The sequence below is a fragment of the Strigops habroptila genome, chromosome 8 (assembly GCF_004027225.2).
Source record: "Strigops habroptila isolate Jane chromosome 8, bStrHab1.2.pri, whole genome shotgun sequence".
NCBI classification, from domain to species: domain Eukaryota; kingdom Metazoa; phylum Chordata; class Aves; order Psittaciformes; family Psittacidae; genus Strigops; species Strigops habroptila.
This window is the reverse complement of record NC_044284.2, coordinates 36455710-36477863: the sequence shown is the minus strand read 5'-3', so window position 1 is coordinate 36477863 and position 22154 is coordinate 36455710. Positions and strand designations below refer to the sequence as shown.

Sequence of the window (22154 nt, the reverse complement as noted above, 5' to 3'; positions counted from 1 at the left end):
TCCGGTGTGCCCAGAAGTGCCCCTGCCAACTCTAAGAGGACTCATTTCCAGTAGCTTCACTCCCTTCCCATCATCGCCACCCCTTTGCCGGGCGGCTCATCGGGGTTCAAACCCCTGCCTGGGTGAGGGCTCCGTGCAGTGTGTGCAGTGTTTTTCAGAGGGGGTGCATGGGGCTGGCACCCCACAGCGGGGTTACCACAGCCCCCAACCGGCAGGGCCAGCTGCTGCCCCTCCGTGTGCCATGCAGACACCTCATGGGCCTGCAGGACCCACCACAAGGCCAAGGCCGGTGGGGAGTGTCCCGCAGCCAACATGGTGGCTGCTGGTGGCTTCCCACACCCCCCACTCCGGCAGCCCTCCCTGCCATGGGGCCATCCTGCCCCCCAAAGCAAAATGCTTGCAGTCGGCTGGCTGAGGCGAGGGAGGCTGTCCCGCCAGTGCATGGCTGCCCTGCCTGCTTGGCAGCCACCTTCACCGGCAGGTCCCGAGCTGGGACTCAGATGGAGCAGGCAAGGGAAGAGGGTAGCCAGGCTTCGCCCGGCACAGGTCCCAGGGAAATGACCCCATCCCCGGCACCCCAAAGCCCTCAGCGAGGCACCGCAGGGACTGCTGCTGCTTTTGGGGAGCAGGAGGAAGTGGCGGCAGGTGGAGGCGGGTGGCAGCAGTCCCCAGGGAGCTGTGGCCGGGCCTCAGGTGACAAAGAGGAGGGAAGATATGGTACTAAACTGGAGGAGAAAGGCCAAAACCCCATGAAGGAGCCCAGGCTGTCCAGTTCCCAGCCCAAAGGGGACGGTGGTGACTGCTCTCTACGTCCCTGTAACAAGGAGGGTTAGAATGGAAACTCTGATGCAAGCCCAGCTTGGCTGCGGCCAGGCAGAGAGAGAAATCTCCCCCGTAAAAGTGCTACTTGAACAGAAGCTGTGCTCGACCTCAGGTCTCCACTAAAAAAGAAACACCCATGCTGCTCCCGATCGCCCCGCAGGCACTGGGCTCCACCAGGCACACGCTCCAGCTAAAGTGAAAGCATCACACGCTGCAGAGAAATGACAAACAGAAAAGATCTACACCAGCACACACACACACCCCCAATCCCCTTCCTTTAATTTCAGTGCTGAAAAAGAAAAAAAAAAAAAAGGAAAAGTCAAAATCCCAGCGCAGAATTTATATTATTGGGTCCATTCCTTCTCCGGCCGCCTGCAGATACCCAGGGACCTCCTCCCTGCCCGAGGCCGGGATCGGAGTCGCACAGCTCGAGCTGTGTGTGCTCACTCACTGGGAATTACATATTGCTTTTTAACTACAGGAAAGCCGTCTCCCCAACACATCTGAACTACCTCAAGCATCTCAGGAGTACCATGCCTGTCTTGCCACCAGGCTGTTGTTAATGATGAGGCAGATTAGCAGAAGGGCTTTCTTCCTAATTTCTTTTTATTTCCTCCCCTCCTTGCTTTAAAGCATTTCAGTTCCAGAGCTCAGCTGAGAATCAAAATACCAGCACCCGGCGACTTTGCGTCCAAGGTGGCTGCTCCGTGGGGCTTGGCAGTGGCTGAATCAGTAACTGTGAGCAATTGCATGAGTGGACCGAGGGCACTGTGACCTGCGGTGGTTATTCTTGTAAGCAATTTCTATTAATTGCAACGGGCCGGGAATGCCATCGCAGCCCGGAGCGCGCCCTCCCGTGCTCCCCGCCACCCGAGCGGCCGCGGCACCTCGCAGCCCAAAGAACCGACGGGGAAAGGAAAATGAGACTTGGGATCTGCTGATCCACCCCCCCACCCCGAGACAAACCCTCGCAGCAGGCCCACTCGAAATAAATACGCAAGGCCAGAGGATAGAGAGGCAGAAATCACCACGGATTTACATACAGAGCGATACATTTCCATACGGGACCAGCGGAAGGCCGGGGTGACAGGCCCCTTCCCGCTGCACCCTGCTGCAAAACCCACCCGAGACATGGATTGCAAAGGCTTTGCACTATTCCCCCCTTCCCAGCCGTCCCATGCCTCCCAGCAAAGGCCTTTGCCCAGCAAAGTGCTGACACGAAAGCCCTTCCAGAAAAGCCAGCGCAGTTTTGCATCCCCGGCACAGTCCGACGTTTCCGTACAAGCAGAGTTATTTACAGACTTACAGGTTATTTTGCAACAATAACAACAACAGCTACAAAGACTTAACCCACCACTCCAGAGTCCTGGGAAGGAATAGAGAAAACGGTTTAAAAAAAAAAAAGATTTAAAAAAAAGAAAAAAAGCGTAATTTTTGTTTGAAGAATCCTGGCAAGGAAATGGAAAAAGAAAAAACAAAAACTGAAAACAAAAAGGACCACGGGAAGGGGAGCATACGGGTGTGGGGGGGTGTCTTTATGGAAAAAGCTTCTTTCCCCCAGAGTAAATCCCACCGGAGGCCGTGAGCCGAGCGTGGCCGTTTGCAAAAATTAGTGAAAAAGGTGATGGAGGGAAAAATAATTGTCAAAAAAAAAAAAAGTAAAAATCCAGTGCAAAGCAGCAGGATCCTGGCTTTGCTCGCTGGGTTTGATTTTTGGTTTGCTGGGGCTTTTTTTTTTTAGGGGCGGATGGTTGTTTTGTAAACGCGAAAGTGTCCCCCCCGCCCCAAATTAAATATAAAAATAATTAAAAAAAATAGAATAATAATAAAAAAAAGCGGGTCTTTTTTCAGCTCTCTTCCTTCCCTCTCTCTCTCTCTCTCTCTCTGAGGGATGTGAGAACGGGGGTGAAGGGGGGGGGTGGGATGTGTGTTTGCACCGCCCGGAGTTATGTACCCGGGACCCCCCGTTCCTCCGCTGCCGCTGGCCGCCGCCGCCGCCGCTGCTGCTGCTGCTGCTGCTGCTGCTGCTGCTGCTGCTGCCGCTGCCGCTGCCGCTGCCGCCGCCGCCGCCGCCCGCTGTCTCCTCCGCGCCGCGCCGCGCCGCGCAGCGCAGCGTTCCTCCGCGGCCGCGCGCCGCCACCCCGCCGCGCCCCCACGTCACACACAAGCACCCGCCGCCACGTGACCCACCGCCCAGGGCGCGACCACTGGGAAGGGGGAGAAAGGGGGGGGTGAAGAAGGGAGGGTGACACGGGGGGACCCCCGCCGCAGCCGCCGCCCCCCAGGAACGCGGACCCCCTCCGAGACGCCCCCCGGAGGGGGCGTCTCGGAGGGGGTCCGCGTTCCTGGGGGGCGGCGGCGGCGGCAACGGAGCGGCGGGGGGAGGTCCGCGGCCCTCCCCGTGCTGAGCGCAATGGTAGAGTCTGCAGCTCAAATTCCGAGAATTGGGCTCTGTTGATTCTTAGAACTGGGGTTCTTAGAAGTGGTGATGCAAGGAGTTTCTAGGAAAGCCCGGAGACCAGGTGATTGCTGCTTCTATTGCCGCGGCCGATTTTACCCTTTAATTCTCTCGCTCGCTTTTTTTTTTTTTTTTTTTTTTTTTTTTTTTTTTTTTTTTTTTCCTTCCTCCCCTCTCTCTTCTTCCCCTCCTTCCTTCTCTTCTCTCTCCATTTTTTTTTTTTCCCTCCTCTTTCCCTCCCTGCCCCGGTCCGACGCCTGGCGCGGAGCCGCCTCTATATATTTCTACCCTTTCCCCCCCCCCCTTTTTTTTCTCTCCCTCCCTTCTTCTTTCCTTCCCCCCCCCCCCCTTTCCCGCTGCAGGTGCCCCGACAGCCCCTTAATTATTTTATTTATTATCACCCCCCTAAATTTTAACGTGTTCTTTTCCTGCTTTATTTATTTAATTCACACACGCGCGCACCCCTTCTTCGCTTGCCCGCTGTCAGGCGAGGCAAAACAGGGGTGCTGCATGTCTTAAGGCTGGGAACATGTAGAAGGGGGGAGGGGGGTTGTCTCCCCTCGCCGTCCTCTCCCGGGGATTATCGGTTATCGGGGATCATTGGCGCTCCCGCACGCGTGACGGCCGGGCGGGGACAGGCAGGACGGCGGCGGCGGCCCCGCTCTGCACCTGCAGCCGCCCCGCGGGCGCAGGACGGCGGCTGCCGCCCGCCGAGACGGGGCGTTTTGCGTGACTCGGGGTCGGCTCCCAATGGCTGGATCCCTCGGCCGGGGTGTGTGATTTTTCTTCCCCCGGGTCCCCCCCCTCTTTTTTTCTCTCCCTTTTTTTCTGTTCTATTTCTTTTTTTCGGTGCGTGTTATGTCGCTGTTGCCGTTTCGCCGCCGCGGAGCGGGGCTGGCGGCAGCGCTGGGGCTCGGCTGCACCGGGCACCGCCGCTCGGCCCTTCCGCATCATCTCCGACACACACGCATTTTATTATTATTACTACTATTATTATTGTTATACCATTATTATCGTTATTCAGTCCCCGACCCAACCGCGAAACGGCTGGCGCGTTTTGCAACCTGTAGCGGGGCTCCGCCGTGATCTGTCAAGCCCCGGGCTAAGAGCGGGCGGTGATTGAGAGGACTTGCGGCATTTCTCTGCCCGAGGAAGGGGGGAGCCCGCGGGGAAGCTCGGCCGTCACCGGCTGCTGGCCCCGGAACACCGCGGAGCGACGGCCCCGAGGTGCGGGAGGGAAGGAGGCGCGCTCGCCCCGACGGGCTTTTGCCGCCGGGAGAATAAACGGCGGGGCAAAGCTCAGGAAGGGGGGAAAGTGTATGGAGCAACTCCGAATATTACGCGCAGGGTTCAAAATAATAATAATGTTGATATTATTAATAATAATAACAACAACACCCGCCGCGGCAGGGGAGACGGAATCCTCCGCCGGGAAGAAGGCTGCCGGCGGGGGAAGCGGGGTCCAGCCGAGCAAAGGATGGCGTCCCGGGTGGGGCGCGGGAGGAGCCCCCCGGTGCCCCCATCGCAGCCCTTTCCCTGTGTTTACTACCGCGGCGGACTTGGCGCGGCGACAGCCGCCCGTAAATCTGCCGCCGGCAGCGGCGGGGCTGGCCCCCGGCCACACGCTATTCCTGGAGCGAGCCGCGCGACCGGGCGCGGAGAGCCGCGCAACCCCCGCGCACCGCGCCGTTGCTCCCCCCGGCCTGCCTCCAGCCCCCCCAAAAGAACCCAAATGCTGGTGGGGGAAGAAAGAAGGTTTAATTTTTGTTACCTGTGTGCTTGTGCGTGTGCGTATATATGTTATTTTTTTAACACACACACACAGACACACCCCCCCCCCTTAAAAAAGGGGGGGAGGCAAAACAAAACCGAAAAAGCCCAACTTTGCTATGAAAACTTTCGTGGTCAGGCGGCAGCGACCTCTCCCGGCCGCCCCCCTCCCCCATCTTGCCCCCCTCCCCGGCCCCCCTCGCCTTTAGTTTGCAAAGTCACAGCATGAAGTGTTATGAAATCGCCTCTTGGGAAGAAGGGAAACAGAAAGCAGGGCGTTTGTTTAGAAAAATCCGTGGCGGCCTCTCAGATGTGCCTAAAAAGCTGCCTTTGACCCCTTGATGCATTTCCAGGGAAGAGGCAAATCTGAGCTTAAAATCCTGTGTCAAAAACAACAACAACAAACCCGGCCCCGATTAGTGTTTTTTCCACTGACTTCAGTAGGCGCAGGGTCAGTGCGAAGGGAGGCTGGGGCCAGATGGATGAGGCTCGGCAAGGAGCGCTGCCTTGGTCTGACATCTCTGTTCAGGGCCAAACTCATACCTGTGCCAGTAGAAGTGTCAGCAGGGCCGGCTATGGGATCAGGCCCTTGTTCGATCTGTGAATGCTTATTGATTCCTCTCCTGAGCTTTTAAACGCTTTAAAAATTATTATTTGCTGCATCGTTTCAAATGTTTTAAGGATAAGTGCTTTAAGAGCAAGTACGGACTTCTTCCTGCAGTCCTGGGTGGGGGGGGAGGCTTACAGTTCAAAAACCACTTTAAAAATATTTAAGAGGGGAAGCCTCTCTTTATAGATACATGGAGAGGCAGAACCTGAGGTTCTGTTATTGTCTTGTAATGACAGGATCACAGGCTTAAAAACTTACATTATAGATGGCAAATTTTGCCCCATGAAACAAATAAAATATATTGAAAAATATTCAAAGGGTGTCTAGCAGTTTTCCAGAGGAATGGGTTATTGCATTGTTCTAGTGAGAAAAGACTTCATCTCGGAGCGTTCAATTTTGACTGGCAAAACAGATCAAAGATCTCTTGGGATGCATTTCAATTCCAATTTCTAATCCCCTTCAGTACTGACCGAGTCAATATTGGGAGAGGAAGTGGAGGTTAACTGGTTAGTTATTATTGCGAAGGAAGAAGTCGGAACGAGAAGTGATTCTTACAAATCCCACCCCCAAAAAAAGAAAAAAAAAAAAAAAAACCGTTAAAAGTCGTTGTGATACTTTTCAGACATCCCTGTTTGCAGCGTGGGGAGGACTTCAGCCTGCTGTCTGATGAGACAAAAATAAACCTAGCAGAAACATTAAGTTTCTCAAAACAAGGCTGGAAAAGCTCATAAAAATAATGTTGCTCAGACGCGTTTTAAGAGAAACAGAATTACATCGACAAAATTACATGTTTTCCAGGTTTGGTTGGGGTGTTTTATTTTCCAAGGGGAAAAATTGCTCCTGCAGCAAAGCTAACTGGTGCCATCTAGTGTCAGGTCTTCCCCTTCCTCCCGGCCAGGGAGCCGGCAGCTTCGCAGAGTGGGAACATGTTTATTAACTGCTCGTTTAAAAAAAGAAAAATCAAAGCTTGCCAGCTAGGAGGAAGGTGGCAGAGGAAACTCTGGATGCCACTGAACTTACTTAAGGAGACTAATTGGAAACAACCGACCGCTTATTAAAGTCACTGACATTTCCATAAGGAGTTCTCTGCGGGTCTGGTCATGAAATCACGTGTGAAAATCTTCCCGAGTTGCGGTGTTAATCTGCCCTTGAATTTCTGCGTAATTTAGGATGCATTGTAAAGCTATGCTTTCTTACGCTTTTTTTTGGGGGGTGGGGGTGGGGGGGAGGGAGGTGTGAGCTTTCAGCAGCCAGATACTAATTTGTAGGAATGGTGTTTGTTTGCTTTTGTTTGGTTGGATTGTTTGTTGGTTTAGGTGATTTTTGTTTTTCGGGGTTTTTTTAGTAAACAGTAACATTGTCCTCAAAAACCCATTACAAATACAGGTGGTAAAACTTTGTGAGGCAGTCCTATGTTGTACAGGCAGGGGTGGGTGCTGTCTCATTTTATGTGAATACCCCGTTAAAAAGAAAACCGTGTTACAAAGTCTGTAGGTGAGTAAAAGGAACCAGTAAGTGCATTTCTCAGTGTGCAGCTTGCGTACCTTCATGTATTTATGGTGTTGAGGCTGAAGAACCATTTCATGCCAGTTTTAGTCGACGTGCTGTAATATTTGGGCTGTGAACTCCACACCAAGAGCTTTTACTGGTTCAGCTGGAGCCTGAAATGTTGTTTTCAGGTTTCCGAGAAGTTTGTAAAATCTAAATTTGGTTAAAAGTTGCCTGCGTGCTCATAACCTCTTGTTCCATTTTATAGTAGCATGCGACTCTATAAACAGGAGCCCTGTATGCCGAGTGCCTGTATTCTTTTCTAGATCTATTTTTAAACCATTCTTCTGTTTGGCAAAAAGTGACACTTGGTTTCCATGTTTACAGCAGGCATTGGCAAACCTCAGGAGTTCACAGTTTGCAGTTTGGTTAGATGAGTATCCAAAAGTCAGCATCTGACTAGTAAGCTCCTTCGGACTGCAAATTTAGACTGCGAATGGAGTCCTCCCCACATTTATTTATTTTTTTTAAATCCATGCTAGATCTTGTGTGTTCCCATTGCTGCAGGATGCTGGCAGCCAAAAGACGCAGCCCTAAATCAGAGCAAGTGTGTAGTGTTCGGGACTGCTTTAAAACCCCAGTAATCTGTGTGGAGCTTCACATCTAAAACACAGGGAGAGCTAAGGGCATTGAGAGAGGGCAAGAAATTTTTGCTCTATACTGTTTTCTTCCCTCTCTTCCTCCTGGTCAGCATGCTGTCCTTGGGCTACACACCAGGTACCCATGAGGAACGTGGGACCCCTGTTTATGGAGAGGAGAGCTTGGGATGAGCACAGTGCAGGGCAGGGGGTTCTGTAGAACATGTCCTGAACGGGCACCCTCTGAAATGAGTCTCCTTATATCTGTTTGGCTAAATTTAGGGGTGAGAGGGTGTCTTTCCCCTGGCCAAGGGCCCCCCAGAGTGCATATGTGTCTAGTCCCATCTAGGCAGCATGCCAAAGCGGTTTCTTACTGCCAAAATGAACTGTACCACCATCAATCCCAGGAGGACAGAGACAGAGAGGGTTGGGTCAGTGCTGGCTGCTGATTTACTGCCCCAGTGCAGGGTGCGGATGATGGGACACCTCTTCTGAGCCCAGCCAGGCCAGGGACCGGGCTCAGTTGCTGAGGATGCCCAGCTGTGTCTGCGCCCGGCTGTTGGGTCAGCACCTTGATGCAGAGCTCAGTGTTGGCAGGGCACGGTGTCCATCCCTTGTTCTCTGGAGTAGCTCCTTGACTTCAGCTGGGGAGCTGTTCCTGCCTTCCCTTGAAAAATTAATGTGCCAAATTGCTTGGGGTCGTTTGAAATGCTGAAGAAGGCTTGACTCCTCACTTCCCAAGGGCATGCGCTGCCTCTGCCTCTCAGTCAGAGCTTGGCTCCGGAGAGGGCAGGGGAGTCCTCAGTGGAAAACATTGGAGGCAGTTTCAGTGTGCTTCCCCCCCTCCTCTGTGTTTTCTTCTGCAAAGACCAAAACAATGTGGAGACTTGAGCCAGGCCAGCTTTCAAGGGCAATCCTTTTAAAACCCTCTTTTGAAGTACAAACTATAAAGTTCCCTGCAGCGCTCGAGAAAATATGCACTTTTCCTGGTTCCAAATGCTGATAATAAACCCGTCCAGATAACGTATTGCATTTCCTAGAAACATTTGTTTGCTGGCAGGAAATTGGATCAGATTGAGACCGCTCGATAGAGCGAGTGCAATCCACTCACAGAAGGGTACAATGGAAAATACAACAGGGCTTGCACTGGTGATGCTGCTTTTGATCTGTGTTGACACCGTGTGCTAGGACTTCTCTCAGTCTCTTCTTGGGTTATTATTAACCCAGCCACGTTTTGGCCTAGACGCCAAACAGAAGCTACTAAATTAATAAAACTCTGCTGTGACAGCTAAAGGACGCTTAGTGCTCCCTGACTGCATGATATCGGGAAAGCTGAGTTGGGCAGTTGCATGCCCCTAGCTGAAAGCATCCTCTTCACTGTGGCTTGTAGCACCCGTGGCTGTGCCCAGGGCTCCCCACCCCATTTTCTTGGTTGTCCTGGTTCTTGCTAAGGATAAAGCAGGCATCCCTCAGCAGCTGAGTGTGACCTGGCAGTCAAAGGGGTTGTTCCCATGGGGCTGAGGCTGGGGAGGAAGGGGGCTGGGGGACAGGATGGAGCTTCCCCAAGGCGGGCAGTTTTGGAGCACTGTGGGATGAGGCTGTGGGGAAGGGAGACTTCACATAGCCACCCTCCAAGGTGATGTGAGGGAGTCAGCACTGCAGGCTCTGGAGGGGTAGGAGGCAGGGGTGCAGGGAGGGAGTGTGATCTGTGGGTCCGTCCCCCCCCACTGTGTATTTGGGGGTGGGAAAGGGGCAGAGAACACAGGGTATCCCCCATGCAAAGAGGGGTAGGGGAGCAGGGAGTTTCCCCTGTGCACAGGGCGGGAGGAGGATGAATGAAAAAGGGATTCCCTATAAATGGGAGAGTGGATGGATGGAGGGTTTTCCCTGTGCATGGCAGAAAGATGGATGGGGAGGGGTAAGTCCCTGGTTCTTTCCTCTGCCTTGGGGTGGGGTAGCTGTGAGGGTCTCCCCTTTGCATGGGGTGGAGCTGAGAGGGGTTCCCCCCCCCCACAGGTGCACCCTCCTCATGCTCATTGAGCTGGCTGCAGGGAGGGTAGAGCCAGCTCTGGGCTCCCTTCCAGGAATGGGTTTTCTCGGGGAGGTGCTGGCAGGGAAGGGCTGTTCCCTGAACCGCTGGGGTAGACCCATTGCCTTCCTGGAAGGCAGCAGCAGTGACAGTCCCGTGTGGCCACCCCTGAAATGGGCCCCGTGCCTGGCCCAGACCTTCCTCTTTGGGCACAGCAAGACCCGGCGTGCAGCCCCAAACACTGCCGGAGAGCCCGCACCTGCAAGGTACTGGGCAGGAAAATGGGGAGGGGGAAGCTTGGGATGGTGCTTGAGACCCAGCTGAGCTTGGGAAAGCCTCACAGGCTTTGAAGGGGGGTGGATGGTTAAGACCATGATTGGCTGCAGTGGTTGTCTCTGCTCCTTATTGCTGTCCCCTGCTCTGCTGGTCTCTGGTCGGAGCATCCTCCCGTGCTGCGGTCCAGAGCTGGTGCTGTGCAGAGGCTGGGAGGGGCAGGGTTAACCCAGCTCAGCATAGCAAGGGGAAGGAAGGTCCCTTTTCCTTTTGCATGCCCACATCCTGCAGCTGGGAGCTGCTTGGGATGCCCACCCCCGTGGGTGTTGCAGCAGCGCTGCCCTGGGGAGGGATAATTTGGGAGTGGGTGGGGAGGGAGCTGTGCTGGGATCTAGCTCTGGGAGAAGAGCTGGGTGTCTCCTCGGGCAGCACTGCGGCCTCACTGTGGGTAAGGGAATTTGGCGACAGCAGCAGCTTCTCACATGATGCTCCCAGGCACAGAGTTCACTGCAGTTTGTAACCTTGTTGGTGTTTGGATGGGTCCCCTCCCTGTGTCTCTGACACTGGGGTGAATCCCGGGGAGCCCAGCGGGGCGCATCTGTAGCTGCGGATGTGGTTGGGATGCCACCCAGCTGCCCCAAATGCATACATCTGCTTGTGTGGATACATGGATGCGTGCTGGACTCCTTGCAGAGCACCGCAGGTCCCTTGGCTTGTAATTGACGGTAGCGTGCCGGCAGCAAGCATGCACAGAAAGATCAGAGTCTGCAGTGTTTGGGAAATGAGTCGCTTTATATGTGTAAAGTTTTAAGCTAGCCACGCTCAGAACAGCTCTGAAGACTTGCATTTGATAGCTGGAATGGGGCTGTACGGCAGCCCTCTAGGTTTTGAATGTGATGAGATTTATCACCTCTTCATCCCACCCTGGTGTCTCCAGGGATGTGAGGGGAGCTTGGGCTCCACATGTGCACATCTCCCAAAAGGAAACGTGCACATGCCCTCACAGGGCTGGATGGGCTCTCTGCAAGTGCTGGCAGTCTTACTGTCTCCATCCATTTTTTTGAGGGTCAGTCCTCAAAATAGTGGGGTGAAGGGGTTTGTTGGTTCACTTATATATTGTGCTTTTCCCTGCTGGGGTGGCTGCCTGAGGAACTTCTTCCTGCATTGGTGCCAGGTCAATTGTCTTTGCTGGTTTTAAGTGAGTTTGGGAGTAATAGTGTGAGTTCTGAAAGGTGTTTAACTCCTGAGTTTCCTTGCCATGCTGCCCCAGCCACATTGCCTAGGAAGCCAGCAGCTGGAGACAAAGCTTGAGGTTTAGGGGAAGGCTTTTCCAGCAGCCAGAGGAAGGCATTTGTTCTGGGTCCTCATCCATATCCGCCACTGGCTTCCTATGCAATCCTAGCCAACTCACTTTGGTACTTGACGCCCATATCCTCCCGAGTCTGTTGGGCAGTCCTATGCCAGGGCGTTTTCACCAGTGGCTGGAGTGAGCGTGTGTTCTGAGAAGGACAGCAGCTGTTTCGGAGGGCTGGATTCAGGCTCTTTCCAGGTTTCTGAGCAGAGTGGCAGCAGATGTTTGTGTGTAAGTCATACCTGTTAACAAGGTGCTGGGAATATGGCATTGGTCTTGGATGTGGCACCAGCTGGGAATTTGATCTTGGCAGGGGAAGAGTTATCTCCAGAAGAAGTGGTGAGAAAATTCTCACTTGACTTCCCTTCCCCACCTGCCTTTAAGTTCCTGAGTCATGGAAACGAAAATCTCCTTGGCATACACCCATGGTTTGGGCTAGAGGGTGTGGAAGAAGCTATGATTGGATTCTCAAAGCCTGTGGTTGTGATAAGAATGTACTGTACCGGAAGAAACAAATGTTAACCTTACTGGAGAGTAGAAGGTTTGTTATCTCTAGCTTTTATCCGAGTGACACTTGAGCGAAACAGCAGGCTCGTGTCCTGCCACGGCCGATTCGTAATTGCCAACTAATGTGGCGTTTGTTTTCTTGTGCTTTATTTGTAGGTTTGAAAGAAACTTTTGGACTGTGAATTGAGGCATTGGGTATGTAAATCTAAACTTTGTGCTTTCCCTTCCAACCTCCCCCCTCTTCCCTTTACCATGTTGAATGAAGGTTTCATTAGACCCAGCTGGAATTTGTTTTCGGGAGAGCAGCTGCTCTGTAGAAAATACTGTACGTTCATATGCTGCTGGGGAAGGAGGAGGAGTTGAGGTTGTGGAAGGGGGTTGATCATGGAGGAGTTTGATGCTGAGGATGCACATTCCAGCCCAAACTTTAGGCACAGGGAGATGTGGGCTTCCCTGGGTGCTAGCTGGGAGGACACCTCTGAGGTGGGTCAACAGGCATTGTGTTGAGGGAAGACTTCATGTTCCTTGATTAACTCAAGCCTTGCTCACTGGGAGAGACTGGGCTGCAGTGTGGGTAGCAGCTCAGCAGGTTAGATGAGTTCTTCTCCTCATTGCCACCACCAGTTCATTGGGAAACTGTGGACAGGTCTTCTCCAGAGTGGCCACCACTTGGGAGCAGGAAAGTAGCTTGCTGATGGATGAGGGTTGGTGATCCACTGTGGGCTGAATTTTCCAGATGTTGAAATCTTCATTTGGGAACTTATGGCTTGTTTTGATTCCTGTGGCTAGATTTTCAGCCAGCCAGAAGGCGAGTGAGGGGGATGGCTTCTGAGGAAGATCTGGAGGCTAGGACACTGTGCTGGGAGCTTCATGGAGATGAACACAAGTGGTGGTGGGAGGAGTGGGCTGGGGTGGAGCTGCCATGGGCGAGGCAGCGAGAAAGAGGAGCTGGTTAGCTAATCTTCAGGAGGGTCTGGTTGCCTTTGCTTGCCAGTTTGCTGGGTGGGACTGAGACATGCCAGGTCTCGCTGTTGGCAGCAGCCTGGCAGGTGCTTGGAGGGGTGCAGGGCTGTTTGCCCTGGAACCAAGGATCTAGTGCTGTCCCTGCCAGCAGCAGTTGGCTGTCTGAGCATATCCCAGAGCAGCAGCTGTCTCTTCGCTGGGTTTAGGGTACTTGCCTGGCCACTTCTCCATTCCCATCCTCTTCCTGCTTCTCTTTCAAGTAGACTCAAGATGGCCTCGCCAGCAGACAGCTGCATCCAGTTCACCCGCCATGCGAGCGATGTCCTTCTCAATCTCAATCGCCTTAGAAGCCGGGATATCCTGACTGATGTTGTCATCATCGTGAACCGGGAGCAGTTCAGAGCCCACAAAACAGTCCTGATGGCCTGCAGGTGAGAGCAAGGTTCCCTCCCTGCCTCCCTTCCCTGCACCCTCTGCCTTTGGCCATCAGCAACACTGCTGCAGCACTGGGGAGGTTTGTGGGGTTTACAGGCGGAAACGGAGGCAGAGAAACAGAAGTGAAAGGGGCTGCCAAGAATTTTGTACCTGTAACAGGATTAGAGCTGAGACTCTTTGCCTCTAGCACGGTGCCCACACCTCTCTCCTCCTTGCACACCCACATCAGCCCACACGCAGCCCACAGAGACAAACAGGAGCACAGCATGTGTGAGGCATATTGCTGAGGTAGAGCTCAAATGCTCTGTGAAGACAGGACAGGAGCGGGAAGGAAAGGAAAGGGAGGGCTGGATGCTGACTGGGGTGAGAGAGTCCTCTGTGACCTCAGTGTCCCCTGCTGCTGCTATTTCTAGAGCTATTCCTCCCTGGCTGCTGGCTGCACCCACCTTTGTTGATTTTTCTTCCAAGCCTGGTGGGGTCTGAAATCCCTTTCCAGCTCCTAGGATTGCTGGAATTGCTTCCTAGTGAATGGTGAATAACATCCCACCATTACTCAGTTGAATTACAGCGGATGCCTTGCAGGGTCTCCTGCTGGCAAGGTATGAAGATTTGGAAAAGCAAAGGTCTGACAACAAAGACATCTGAAAAATGTTTTGCCAACATTTCCTTTTTTTTTCTTTTTCTTTTTTTTTTTTTTCTTTTCTGGTTAAAGAGTGAGCACGGATGCCCCAAGAGGCTTCTGAAAGAAATGAGTCACAGTGGGAAGGGGGTGTTGGTAAGAACAACAACTGAAAAAAAAAAAGGGGGGGAATTTCTAATTGTAGGCAGTAGGGAGTTGTTGAGCGGGTGAGATCTAAAAGCAGGCTGTTCCAGTTGGGAAAAGTGCAGTGCAGAAGACGCTTACTAAGCCGAGAAACCAAGCTTGATAATAAGGGGAAAGCTCAGTGAATTCTTTAATTGCCGTCTCTTCCTCCCTTCCCATTCATGAACCCCTCTGTGCTAAGGGATTTCAGAAAAATTCCCCTTTCTTCCTCTGAATTGTTGAAACACTCATCTTCTCTCCTGTCTCCTCTCTGCAGTGGCCTTTTCTACAGCATCTTCACTGACCAGCTCAAGTGCAACTTGAATGTCATCAACCTGGACCCTGAAATTAACCCTGAGGGGTTTTGCATCCTCTTAGACTTCATGTATACCTCCCGCCTGAACTTGAGGGAGAGCAACATCATGGCCGTGATGGCCACAGCACTGTACCTGCAGATGGAGCATGTGGTTGATACCTGCCGAAGGTTTGTCAAGTCTAGGTGAGCACCGTGAGCGTACTTTGGAGAACCTGAGATGGTGTGTTTGGGTGGGAGCGGGGAGAACTGACAAAGTATCTGCAAACTTATCCTTAAGGGCTGAAAATGACTGTGTTTCCCTCCTTCTTGCCTGATTCCAGTGAAGCGGAGATGGTGTCTGCTGTGAAGACCCCAAGGGAAGAGTTTTTGGCTGGGCGGATGCTGAGCCACCCAGAGGTGATGGCTTACCGGAGCAGAGAAGTGTCAGAGAATGGCATGCCTCTCCAAAATGGGTCCCTCTGCAATGGGAGGGCCTTTGCCCCTGGCTTGATCAGTGGTTTGTCTGGATCCCCCATTTCCTACCATGGATACAGCCCTCTTCCTCTAAATAGCTTCCTTGTGGATGATGAGTTGAGAGAGATGAGGATGCCTCTCTCTGAACTCTCGAGGGCAGGTGCCTTCTCCAAGGAGAGGATCCTGCCATGCGACAGCTCCAGGACAATCCCCACCGAGTACATGAGAACCATTACTGACATCTCAGCCAACATGTGCCACGCTACCATCTATGCTCCGAAAGAAGGTGCTGCTGAAGAAGCCAGGGGCGACATGCACTACAGTGTAGCCTCTGGCCCCAAACCTGTTGTCCCTTCGATCCGGAACAATCCCTATTTCTCTTGTGACAAAGTGGCCAAAGAGGAGGAGCGAACCTCTTCAGAGGATGAGATCAGCCAGCACTTTGAGCCCACCAACACCCCCCTGGACCGCAAGGGACTCATCAGCCCCCAGAGCCCCCAGAAGTCAGACTGTCAGCCCAACTCACCAACCGAGTCCAGCAGCAGCAAGAATGCCCGTATCAGTCAGAACTCCAACTCCCTCTTCACGAAGAGCCCCACAGACCCCAAAGCCTGCAACTGGAAGAAGTACAAGTTCATCGTCCTCAACTCTCTCAATCAGAACACAAAACAAGACAATGCTGACCAGAATGAGATGGGAACCCTTTCTCCTCGCACCTATGTGTCCATGTCCACTTGCCAGCAGTCCATGGAGCCGGAGCATCTCAACGTTCAATCCCCCACAAAGATAAGCGTGAGTGGAGAAGACTCTACTATCCCACAAGCAAGCAGACTCAACAATATTGTTAACAGGTGAGAAGATTCTCCCTCCCCAGTCCCCCTTCCTGGAGACACAGGACTCACTGTGTTGTTGGTGAGGGTTTGTAAATGTGTGAAATATCTGTAACATTGGGCTGGAGAGTCCAGCCATGAGCAAGTGGAAGCCTCTGCCTTTGGTGGAGCACTGCCAGTGACATCAGCTGGGTGCCAACCATCCTCACAGTAGTGGTGCCAGCCGGGAGTGGTGATGGAACTAGGAATGCTGGGTCCAGAAGCCCCTGAGCTTTTGGTTGGCTGTAAGCATTGGAACAGCCAAATTACCAGGGAACAGTACACTATCCTCTGAACCTGGATGTTCCTGGAGAGCTTTGAGGCCATTTGGTGGTGGGATTGAGGCTCAGGGACCTGTTGTTGATCAGGGCTATGCTGTGCATCTTGTCACAAAAGCGTCCCCATAAAACATATCTGTCCCTTGTGTCTGGAGGAGTGCAAACAAGGGCCCAGTAGTTGAAGCACAGCAAGAGCCTTCTCACAGCTCTCTGTGTTGCTGTTCTTCCACAGGTCCCGGGATGGGTCCCCTCGGAGCAGCGAAGGGCAGTCGCCGCTGTACATGCATTCATCAAAGTGCAGCTCCTGTGGTTGCCAGTCCCCACAACATGCTGAGATGTGCCTTCATACCCCTGGCTCAAACTTCGGAGAGGAGATGGGGGAGACCCAGTCTGAATACTCTGACTCCAGCTGCGGTGAGTCTTGCATCCCTGGTTGCCTTTTCAGTCAGCAGGCAAGGGGGCTGTGCAGTCTGGGGACCCGTCCATGCAATGCCCTGTGTCCAGACAGGCAGTCAGACGTGCCCCTGATGCTGGTGGATCCCAAGGTGCTTTACAGTCCCCTCTTAAGTGGCTAACCAGCTGTGTGCATGCATGTGAGGGACATGCATACATCAGAATTGCTTCCTTCCTCCCGTTCCCCAGCACCATCTAAATATCTTGTGCGGGGAGTTAGTCACCTGCTGCAGACTTGTCAGCTAAGGACAGGAAACAAAGTGCACCCCACCCCCCAAACCACAGGAGAACAAGCTTGGCGGATGTAATGACCCTAATGGGGATTAGGCAAGATAGTGTGTCTCATGCATCCATCATGATGTCTTAATTATTAGGGAGTCCAATGCGCACATCTGGAGAAATGCAGATAATGAGGCTTGCAATCCTGTTGCAAAACTCCATAAGCCCAGAGACAAGTATCTGTGCACCCATCTGCCTGTAGCTCAGGGAGGGGGAATGCAGAATTGTCACCCGCGGTGTGGGCAGAGATCCACAGAGGGAGTCCCACTGTGGTGATGCTCAAAGCTATATAGAGCACTTAAGAGTTAGGCACCCTCCTACTGGAGGGGCCTGCCTTGTGCTGTGGATGATAATGCTCTTCCTATGCTCAAGGAAGACATCTGTACGTGTAAAGGTTTAAGACCTCTAAAGGTACTGGGGTTGCTCCAGAGCTGAGCATCTATCCCTCAGAGGGTGCATGATAACTTGGGTGCCTTTGTGGACCCCTCTGAAAGATATCCAGATGAGATGCTGGCTTCTTGGAAGCAGCTCGTGTCACACTGAAGGAGAGATGGCTCATTATGACTTTGTTCTCTCAAACCACGCATGCTGTTGCTGTGTGCACAAAAAAGTCAGGAGGTAATGGCATGGTGCGAACTGCTGTCCACAAATGCCTGCACTCGACTTCTTGTTCCAACACTCGCTATCCCTCTCCACCATCCCAAACCCATCCCGTGGCCCATCAAGGAGCGGCCCATGCATTGCCTATCTCATTGCTCTCCTCTCTGTCCTTCCAGAGAACGGAGCCTTCTTCTGCAACGAGTGTGACTGCCGGTTCTCTGAGGAGGCCTCTCTCAAGAGGCACTCTCTGCAAGTCCACAGTGACAAGCCCTACAAGTGTGACCGCTGCCAGGCCTCCTTCCGCTACAAGGGGAACCTTGCCAGCCACAAAACTGTCCACACAGGTATGGTGCTGGCCACGGGGAAAACTTACTGGGAAGGCCGTAAGTTGCTGGGCATGTGGGCATCTATGGCTGGGTTTGTCCCAAGTGCATCATCCTCTCCTCTGTGTCACAAACTGTCCATGATGGGAAGAGTAAGGTGCTTTTCTTGGCACTGCTAGGGATCCCTGGGGCAGAGCACCAACCCTGGGAATGGGTGAGATGCTGCCTCTCCTCATAGCAGGAGGATGGAGCTCAAACTCCTTTGCTGTAAGGCACTGGGCACCACCATTTCTAAAGGCATCTTGCAAAATGCATGGCTGGGAGCAAATGCATGGCCTCCAGGTTACTTTGTGGTAGACTTAAAAATAAAAAGAACATTTAGGGAGAAGTCTGGAAATTTTTTTTTCCCCTACATCCTAGAAATCCAAATCATACTTAGCCTGGCAGAAACTCTGCTGATGGGAAAATCTGTGAATGGATGGACTCTGAATCAGCACAATGAAAGCTGAGAAAGGAAGGGGATATTAAGGGTTTAGTCATTTGCTGAGAAACCTAGGGATTTTTTTTCCCTATGCTTTTATTAATGCTTAACACGTCGCCAACCAGTTCACTAGCTGGGGAAGGGAGGTCTGGGCTGACGACTCAGTGCTGCTGCACTGAGTTAGACACAAATCCCTGCAGTCTCAGCAGAGCTCCAGGAGGGCTGTGCAGGCAAATAAGATGACACAGGTGCTAAGGCAGGGTTTGAGGTTTGAGTTAAAACCGTTTTGCAGCTCCCCCCATCACCAGGAGCCACCAGCGGTGACCATAGCCAAAATAAGGACTTGGGAGCCAGGTTGCTGGGCATGCCTTGGTTTCCACTCTATCAGCAATTGTCGCTCCTGTAAAGAGGTGATGAATTGCCAAGGCAGGATGTGCTGGGAACCACAAGGAGCCCGAAGGGAGCCAGGTGGCCCTGTGTGGCTTACTGATGGAGGAGTGATGCTATTAAAACTTGCTGGCAGAGTTGCCTTTCTCCCTTGCCCTGAAGGCTGCAGCTCACAACCTGAAAAAGAAAAGATACCTGGCAGTGCCTGGGTACCTCCTGAGCTCACCCTGCTCTGGGGGCACCCTGAGCTGTCCTGAGTGATGATGCTTGTTCACAGCAGTCTTCAAAAAGGACAGAAATCAGGGCTAGTGCTTCATGCTATTGGGGTATGGCACCTGAAGGGACTTAGCTTTGGGGAGCACCATGGATCATGGGGGCTGAGCCTGCCTGTACTTAATCCCTCCCCTTTTTTTTCTCCCTGCAGGAGAAAAGCCGTACCGCTGCAACATCTGTGGGGCACAGTTCAACCGGCCAGCCAACCTGAAAACCCACACACGCATCCACTCCGGAGAGAAACCATACAAGTGCGAGACCTGTGGGGCCAGATTTGTCCAGGTGTGTATGGCCTCTGGGACCTGCAGTGCATGGGGAGGTGGGACCTGGCCAGATCTCCTGCCCCAGACCAGTGATAACTTCATGGCAGGGAGGAGACTGATGGGCCATGCTCACTGCCTTGGGCAGATCTTCCCATGGTGCTGTGGTATAAATAGGGACCTTACGGTCCATGTGGCCCAGTTTGCCGTAGCAGGAAGGAAGCCTGATTAATGTTTTTAGCTCCTCTCCTCCATTTGTTGTTAAGGATTGGAGTACCAGACATGAGACACATGTTGTTCTGACTCCCTGCTAGAACCCAATAGACCGAAAAAAGATGGCTGGTCAGAACGCTGCTACTGGTGGGATGCCCTTGCTCTGTATGGGATGCCCTCATCCCTGGGGCTGTCCTCACCTGGAGTTGCTCTCTCTAGGTGGCCCACCTCCGTGCTCACGTCCTCATTCACACCGGGGAGAAGCCGTATCCCTGCGAGATCTGTGGCACACGCTTCCGGCACCTGCAGACCCTCAAAAGTCACCTTCGAATCCACACGGGAGAGAAACCGTATCATGTGAGTAATTCAGCTTTGTTTTGGAGGTTCTCAACTGGGGCTGGGGAACGATGCTGCCAAATGTGGGGGGCTGGGAAGACACCAGGGCATTCACATGGGTTGGTTGCAGCACCCAGTACCCTTCACCAGCCACGTGAAGCCCCATGCGAAGGTCACATCCCTGCTCCTTGTGCCCGTCCCCCTCCCATGCATTAGCTGATGCTGACATGGTATTTTGTCATGAACAGCTGTGTTGGAAACACTTATGTGCGGCCCAGGCTGGGTATATCTTAGCTGCTCTTCTTTTCTTCTACCCCATCTGGAAGAAGGTCACACTTCTCCAAATAGCTGTGGCTTAAATTACAGCCACGTGCTGTGCACAGAGATGGGGGAAAGGAGCGGAAAGCCTGGCTTGGGGTTCCCAGGCAAGCAGCCTGCCCTGCCCTTGCTTGCAGCCTGAGGGCTCCCAGCTCTTTGAGGCTTTTCTGGCTTTCCCCATCTGCTAGAGAGGGAGTTGGAGCAGGGGTTATCATCCAAACATCCCTCTGGAGCCATCGAGCTTGTCGGGGGTCAAAAGCAGCTCCTGAAATAGTTCCATAGCTGGTTTGAGCATCTAGATAAGGGGCTTGGAGCTACATCCATCAGAGCCAGGGTCCTCCCCTAAGGGACCTGAGCCTCTGTTCATCACATAAACCAAAACGTGCTGCTGAAAGCCTGGTATGGGGTGTCCCTAGGTGCCGCTTCTCCCACCATGTTCCCACTTTTCCCTCATCCACCAGTATAATGCGCTTAGCATCCTGAGGGAGCTGGCAGAGGACAGGCATTTGCTGCAGGACGCAGCCCTGAGGGGAAGGATGTGTTCCCTACCAGCCCTACCATCACATTTCACACCCTTTGCCTTTCCTTCTCGCCCTGCAGTGTGAGAAGTGCAACCTGCATTTCCGCCACAAAAGCCAGCTGCGGCTTCACCTCCGGCAGAAGCACGGGGCCATCACCAACACCAAGGTGCAGTATCGCATCTCGGCGAGCGAGGTGCCTCCAGAGCTCCCCAAGGCCTGCTAAAGCAGAGGATTTCCCAGGAGGAGGTTGTCTTGCCACGGGGAAAAGCTGTCCAAAGGATACTTGCAACACTTTAAAAGAAAAAGGAGAAAAATTAAAAAAAAAAAAAAGAAAAAAATAAAAAAATTCATCACATGATGGAGTGCCTCTAAACCCATAGTACAGATAGGTGGAAAAACATTAGAAGTCTAAAAGAAATTGCAAATACACGGGTTTTATTTTTCCCAGTTATGTGAAGCGGAAAGAAATTAAAATTATTCAGATCTTACTGTATATAAAACGTAAAATTAAAATAGTCATTTTAAATGTCTGTGCAGTGGAGTGTTGATAAACTCTGGAGTCTAACCTTCACAGCCTTTGCCGTTTGAAGATGAGGAATGTAATGTTGATTTATGGGAACAGATTTTTTCTTTTGTATGCAAAATGTGTGTTCTTTTAAAGAGAAAGTATGCTATTAAAGAGAGGGCTTTAACTTTTTTAACCAAAGGTGAAGGAATCTATGGCAGAGTTGTAAATATATATAGATATAAATATATAAATATATATATAAAATAAATATATATAGACCTTTAAAAAAAGCTATATTAAAAATATATAATGCATTAAAGGCTCAGTTGGACTCTGCAGGCAGAAGCCACTCTGAGAATCTTTATTATGATAGAGCACTTAAGGAGATATTTTAAAGTATTGCATCTGTACAAGTAAGAAAATATTTTGTCTAAATGCATCAGTGTATTTGTATTTTTTTGCAAGTGAAGGTTTACAATTTACAAAAAAGTGTGTATTAAACCAACAAAGCTGCAGAAGGAATTTAAAATAATAATAAAGTGTAATTTTTTTTTGTTCTAGTTCTCAGTCTGTATATATGTAAAATGTGGTTTCGCACGGTGCCTTTCTTTTCGATGGAAGTTTTCAATGTATGGACTATATTGAGCTCAGTTTCTTCAAGGTACAGCCCGATATTGCAAATGGAGTTTTGGTGGAACTCTCTATCGGGGAATGTTTTATTTTTTTGGTTTTGTTTTATTTTTTGATCTTATTTTACATGCTTGTGTTATAAACAATCTCGGGAGACAGGGTTTGGGCTGTGTCTAAACTGCATTAATGCGTTCTGTAAAATATAGCTGTACAAATAAAAGAATAAAATGAAGAAAAGTGAAGTATGATGGAGTGAGGGGTCTGTTCTTGCCTGTCTGTGCTCCCAAGCACCTTGAAGGCCAGTCAGTGGCCTGGGAAGGGGCTGAGCATCCTGAGCCCCTGCACAAGCTTCTAGGCTTGGTGCTGCTTTGGCCCTGCATTGAAGGTCAAGGGAAGATGGTCTCTGGCATAAGGTCAGAGCAAGACTTGAGCTGGCTGTGCTGTATGCTGGGGGGCTGTTGCCCTGTGCCACCTCCTTGATGCTTTCTGCATTTGCACTGAAGTAGCTAG

General features: G+C 51.9%; 1 protein-coding gene across 2 annotated transcripts; it reads left to right on the top strand.

Annotated features, from left to right (window-relative positions):
* The first annotated feature begins 3238 nt into the window (after positions 1 to 3238).
* BCL6 (BCL6 transcription repressor) lies at positions 3239 to 20844 on the top strand. 2 transcript variants are annotated; one of them, XM_030493774.1, is made up of 10 exons: positions 3239 to 3344; positions 12103 to 12141; positions 13173 to 13340; positions 14424 to 14645; positions 14783 to 15766; positions 16295 to 16476; positions 17571 to 17738; positions 19010 to 19140; positions 19551 to 19688; positions 20586 to 20844. In XM_030493774.1, exons 3-10 carry the CDS (start codon positions 13180 to 13182, stop codon positions 20727 to 20729), a joined length of 2130 nt encoding a protein of 709 aa, XP_030349634.1. In that variant the 5' UTR covers positions 3239 to 3344; positions 12103 to 12141; positions 13173 to 13179; the 3' UTR covers positions 20730 to 20844. The 2 variants fall into 2 exon arrangements, with proteins under 2 accessions (XP_030349634.1, XP_030349635.1); XM_030493775.1 differs by having other exon boundaries at positions 13170 to 13340.
* The last annotated feature ends 1310 nt before the right edge of the window (positions 20845 to 22154 follow it).

Coding starts and splice junctions, on each gene's coding strand:
- BCL6 (XM_030493774.1), top strand. CDS start 13,180: ATGGCCTCGCCAGCAGACAGCTGCATCCAGTTCACCCGCCATGCGAGC. Junction 15,767..16,294: donor CTCAACAATATTGTTAACAG/GTGAGAAGATTC, acceptor GTTCTTCCACAG/GTCCCGGGATGGGTCCCCTC. Junction 19,689..20,585: donor CGGGAGAGAAACCGTATCAT/GTGAGTAATTCA, acceptor CTCGCCCTGCAG/TGTGAGAAGTGCAACCTGCA.